Below are 5,996 nucleotides of genomic sequence, written 5' to 3'. Positions count from 1 at the left end.
TCCGTCAGTCAGCGCTCGACGGGTTGTTAACATTTCTGCTTCTTTCTGCCTATTGAAGAAAGGCGCCGGGATGGAAGATTAACAGAAATAGGCAAACCCTTAAAAATGACGTTATTCACATCTTGACATATTAGCCGTAATGGATTGTTTGGTGGGTAATAACTATCTGTCCTCTCTTTATACCACAGGTAGCTAGCTAGCTGTTTGACCCTCATTCTCGCTTTATCGGGCCAGATATTTATTTGGAATTTAAAATACATTCCTAAGCAAACGCTGGGGTATATTTAAATGGCTCAAAATCCATGTTCGGAATGACCCTGGATTTCTCTTTCTCTCCCAGAATATCTTTATTTGTTACTTCCTTCATTCGCTCGGCTTTTCTCATTATTATTTTCTCTCCCTCCCTCTCGCATGTATGAGTACCATACCTGCTGTCTGATTTGGGGCTTCAACCTGGCTTCTTTCTTTGAACTTGGCTACTGGCAGAAAAGCTAAAGATGGTGAGAGTGAAGTCAGGCGGTGTTCCGACAAAAAAAAAGTACACAAACGCAGAGTCAGTAGAGTTTATAGATTTCATAACCGTAAACCTTTAAAAGACGAGTAACTAACATTTTGAACAGGTTAATGTAATTTTGCGAATGTTGCTGGCTTCATTTAATTTCGAGGCCTCGTTTGGTTAGTGACTGGCGAGCCAAAACAAGATAATCTATGATAGGAAATGCATGGGAACATACGATCTATTTCCGAGCTCCAATCAAATAAAGTTTAAAGCAACATAAATCCATCAATAGCCTCGGCTCGGCCAGCTGCACAGGTAGTGTGAGCGCTGCAGAATCTCGAGGGGACGTTTTATCCTTAAAGAGAAACTAAGTTGAAATTTTTGTAACAGTCCGGTTTTTATATAAGCGCCGATATTAAACCGTGGCTTCAGCTTGAATGACCGGAGCCAACCGCATTATCTTGCTGTCCATTGGCATTTCCGCACTCGCTCACTATTCAGCCCGACCGCACACTGCGTTCAACACAGAAGCATGTTCTATTGGCCGAGCAGTCCTCCTAAATAGGTGTAAATGAAACTAGAATCGTGTCGGGGTTTTTTTCTCTCTCCTCTAGTCCCTGAGCGACTGTCATGTGATAATGAAGAGCAACAAAGCGCTGAAGGGAGCTGCAGGGGTCTCTGCATCTGTGATCACAACAAGGCTCGTTAGCTCACACAACACAAGTGTGCACTCCTCGGCCTCTTTATCTCCTAGCGAGACAGCACGGAGCTTTTTTAACCCGCATCTACAACTCTGGCATTTTCAACAGCGCAGCATACGAGCAGGGGAATTGCTTCAGCACCTTGGCGATCAGAGATTGTATGGAATCTTGTGCAAGGAACTCAACTCGATCCTCATCAGCTCCGCTTCCAGCGCGAGGCGCTTTGGTGAATTTTGTGCTTGCTTGTTTCCCCTTCGTAGCTGAACAACATGCCTCGTCCGGGGAAAAATTCCTACAGTGATCAGAAGCCTCCTTACTCGTACATCTCACTGACTGCGATGGCCATCCAGAGTTCTGCGGAGAAGATGCTCCCCTTGAGTGAGATTTACAAATTTATCATGGACAGGTTTCCTTATTACAGAGAGAACACGCAGCGGTGGCAGAATTCCCTCCGCCACAATCTCTCCTTCAACGACTGTTTCATCAAGATCCCGCGCAGACCCGACCAGCCAGGGAAAGGCAGTTTCTGGGCTCTCCACCCCGACTGTGGAGACATGTTCGAGAATGGGAGCTTCCTCCGCCGTCGTAAGAGGTTTAAGGTGCACCGCTCAGAACACTTGTCCGCCAAAAATTCGCAAATGATCCATTATTTCCAACATCACCACCACCAGCAGCAACAAGCCAAGTTGGGGTTGGCCACACCGGAGACGGCCCCAGGTATGGGGCGCCTGCCCCAGTTCCAGCCTTATGGAGTCAACGGGCCCCAGTCCACTGGATTTAAACACCCGTTTGCCATCGAGAATATCATTGGCAGGGACTATAAGAACATGATGGCCAGCGGACTTCCTTTAGCCTCTGTAATGCACCACCTTGGTTACCCAGTTCCCAGCCAGCTCAGTAACATGGTGGGATCCATGTGGCCTCATGTTGGTGTCATAGACTCCATGGCCCCCATGCCAGTTTCTCCAGATTACAGCCCATTTGGGGTGCCCATGAAGACAATCTGTCACCCGGGCACGCAGACTATGCCAGCCGTCCCCGTGCCCATCAAACCTACAGTGTCCCTGGCGTCCATCTCCACAATGCCAGCCCCAGGAGGCCTGCCAGGCAGTCCCACGCAGATCTGCCCGTCTTCATCTTCAACCTCTTTGCATCCAGATCAGACTCGATCAGCCTCCACTGAGGGCAAAACTAGCTCATTACACTCCGTGCTAGTTCATTCTTGAGGACGAATGGACTGAAATATAGATCCATTTTTAATAGGGGAAAGAGTTGATTAAAGATGATGTGAAAAGGTTCATTACAGCAGAGAAATGTTTTGTCTCGTTAAAGGCTCATAAAATCCTTGTCATTTAGACATATTTCAGGGAAATGTTTTAATAGCGAATTTACAGGTAAGACCATCCACTTTCTGTAAATGAGTCGCTGGTGATCTGAAAATACAAAGTAAAATAGGAAGTTGTATGTTCCTGGAATAATTCCCTGAATATGAGAATATATTTTCATCGTTGTTCGTGAAACATTATTTGTGAGTATTTAAATCTGCACCTTATCCATCTGTGTGCCTGGAGTTTTGTTATATTCAGAATTCACCAGATAGTACCGATGATCAGAGTTTTCCAGTGACTTCCAAAACGGGATGTCGTTAAACAACTGCGGTTCAAAAACAAGCTAAGTGGAACCATGTGAAGTGAAACAGACACAAAAGAATGATTTCTAAACTTACTCACATACGCGAAGCTGAAAAATAGATAGCGTCCAGCAGGAATTTGATGAGGTTTGAAATGACTTGTTTACTTGGCGGTCAAGTAAAAAAACTATTTGAAACGGGAATACGTTTAAACAGCGCGGCGTAAGTTGGTGAAGTGAGCAAGTTTAGAAATTGCAGCCCAAAACAGTCTTATTTTCGCAACACAGATACCATTTCTAGATCGCGACCATTTCTTTTTATTACTTCCACAAGTTGTACAAATGGAAATTGGTGGGTCGGTTTTGCGGGATAGAGACATCGCTTGACTCTTTACTCCAAAACCATGGATTTCTTTTAAGCACATTCATTGCGCAATGAATAATGACAGTGGGCTAGCTCTTGTAGGTTGTTCCACATTTACATACCTGCACAGTTCAGAAACATACACAGTCTTTAAACACGCGTAGTCAATGGTTTGAACATTGTCCAAACAAAACCGCGAATTACGGTGTAACATTTGTGAGACGCTCGTGTTCACTCTTGGACCGAATTACTTCAGAGCATTGACTTCACACATATGGATAGAAAACAAAGAAAAAAAGCATTCCTTTTGATAGAAAAACATGTTAAAGGAGAATTACTCTTTTGAAAGCTATATCTGGGCTCAGATTTTAATAGAATTTGCATTAGAAGTGCCGCAATTTTTTTAAATCGAAAACTTTTTCAAAATCCGCACTTTTGTGCGACATGGAAGCTTATTCTCATTTGAAGTGAACAGGCGCGATTGAAACTGTCCAATAGTTTCCACACTGTGGCCACCTCAAGTTAGCCTACAGATCGTTAAACGAGGGGCAGTAACTCCTGACAGGCACACATTTCCTTTAGCAAGAGAGAGAAAGAGAAAAAAAAACTCTGCTTTTCACATCATCTTTGTATTGGGCAGAAATTTCAGGTTTTGTCCCCTTTTATTTCCCTTTCCCTTTGCCTTTCTTTTGGCACGTAGCGTGGTTTCATTGTGATGTTAAATATGGTGCGATCAAAACCACAGCAGACAATGTGATAGCACTTTACGAGCAAAAGCTGACTGGAATTGCTGGATTGTGAATATAGATGTATAGTAAACCCGTCGTGAAAGGTGGTTCCAACTTCCGTTCGTTTTGTACATATTGGTATTGAATATTTCATCTGTGAATAATTGTTCAGAACAGTTTGTGTATATTGTACACAGGAGCTTTTATCGGAAAAATGGTTATTAAATATTTCCCGTCCACTATGTGTTTTACTATCTTATTTTTTCATGTAAATATGGTTTAAACTATGCTTGACACTGAAAAAGCCCTAACATGCACTCCTGCTGAACCAGTTAACACGGGCCATTGAAACATGGACAGATACTGAAGCGTTCTTTCCGAGCATTCTCCCTGTGCAGATTCTGCTCCCAATATATACCAACTTTTTGTTCTATTCAGTTTTCAACGTAATAATTTCGATGACAGTATCCAGTTCAAATGGTCAGCTGGGACCCCCGAGGAAAACTATTTGCCTCCCAGCCAACGTCTCCAAATCTGTGTCTGAATAGATTCTTCGGGTTTCGAATTCAACAGATGAGAGATGAAAGTGACGTTGCACACAAGTCACATTGTTTAAAAGTGAATCCATTTGAAATCCCATGCATCGAATGTAATAAAGTTAACCCAAAGCAGATACCCGAGCAAAAGGTGAGTTGGCTTTTATCATGGAAATAGTGGGAATAGCAGGAAAGCGTTTTGTTCCAAAAAGATTAAAACAGCAAATTACAATTTAAGCCCTCCCCCGCCTTTTTCAGACATAAGTTTATCAATTCTTTGCCTACGTGTTCCCATCCACGGGTTTTTAAAGGTAATTGATTTTTGAACATTTATTTTGATTTTGCTTCACTTTTCTCATTCCCTGTTTGAGAACTTGAGAAATAACTGATGGAGCGAATGAGCGAAAGACGCTCCGAAGAGATGACAGAAGGGAAAGTGTATCGTTTTATTTCGGAGTTGAACTCTCTAACGTATGCTAGTTAAATTTACGTGTCTTTTTAAAAAAAATCTACGAGCCCGGATTCAGAAAGAGTAACATACAAGGAACAGTGATCAGACTAACTTCCCCGCCTTACAGAAACGTCTGTTATTAACCTGTTGCCATTTCAAATTGAACTGAGCTAGCAACTGGTCCCACATGTATCGTTTTTTGGTTCATTAAACAAAATCTATGAGCATTCACTGAACTGATTAGAATATGGTTCAGTCATGTAGGGCTATATTCCCGTGATTGCATTCAGTATAAAGTACCTTGGACATACTATTGTGCAATACACTGACACCAACAATCAAATACTGATACATACCAAAACACCTTCGAAGAGTTTAAAGGAAAACAAAATTTTCGAGGAGTCCAAGGACTAAAATCTCCACCATGAGTAATTTCATTACTTTTAATCGCTTATCCGCGATTTGCAACGGCTTGTTGTTTTGGCACCATACTGGAACAGGATAAAACTACATTGAATTCAATCTTCGAATATCGAACTGCTGTGGGAACGTCCATGACAGAATTCAATTTTAAAGCAATACAGAGAAGACAGAACAAGTAAGAAAAATGCGAAGATCATCAACACTTGAAAGAAATCCATTGCTTTAATATTCATGTCTTGAATATCTCCAAGGAGTAATAGCATCAATACTTGTTGACCTTCGATGATTTACGCATTGAACACAGACAGCAACTAATAAGTGATTGTTGTTGATAATTCAATCACAATGTTTAACTGTCACATTAAACGCATTTTTTCTCGGTATAACGACATCAGTTATCTTCCAAGCCTCTGTAATCTTGATGCGGCACAACCAGCAGATGTAGAAGTGTGATTTTGTTTTTGTACAGGGATGTACCGATATCAATATCTGCAAACAGTTGCCCTCCACTATCACGTTACCATTGAACTGACATTTCTCGTTATTTGTAAGTAATTATCCAATATGCCGTGCAAGAAAACTCTGCAAAATATTCTACTTTGTCCTGTAATGCGTATTCAATAATCAAAATAACAGGCGAGGTTGAGATGTGTGGATCCAGCATA

General features: G+C 41.8%; 1 protein-coding gene across 1 annotated transcript; it reads left to right on the top strand.

Moving 5' to 3' along the window:
* The first annotated feature begins 1,469 nt into the window (after positions 1-1,469).
* Positions 1,470-2,426, top strand: foxb2 (forkhead box B2). The gene has a single exon (XM_078215404.1). The coding sequence runs from the start codon at positions 1,470-1,472 to the stop codon at positions 2,424-2,426; it is 957 nt and encodes a 318-aa protein (XP_078071530.1).
* The last annotated feature ends 3,570 nt before the right edge of the window (positions 2,427-5,996 follow it).

The sequence above is a fragment of the Mustelus asterias genome, chromosome 6 (assembly GCF_964213995.1).
Source record: "Mustelus asterias chromosome 6, sMusAst1.hap1.1, whole genome shotgun sequence".
NCBI classification, from domain to species: domain Eukaryota; kingdom Metazoa; phylum Chordata; class Chondrichthyes; order Carcharhiniformes; family Triakidae; genus Mustelus; species Mustelus asterias.
The sequence above is the reverse complement of the archived record's forward strand: the minus strand, read 5'-3'. Positions and strand labels throughout refer to the sequence as shown.

Excerpts from the sequence above, each read along its gene's own strand:
- foxb2 (XM_078215404.1), top strand. The coding sequence starts at position 1,470 with ATGCCTCGTCCGGGGAAAAATTCCTACAGTGATCAGAAGCCTCCTTAC.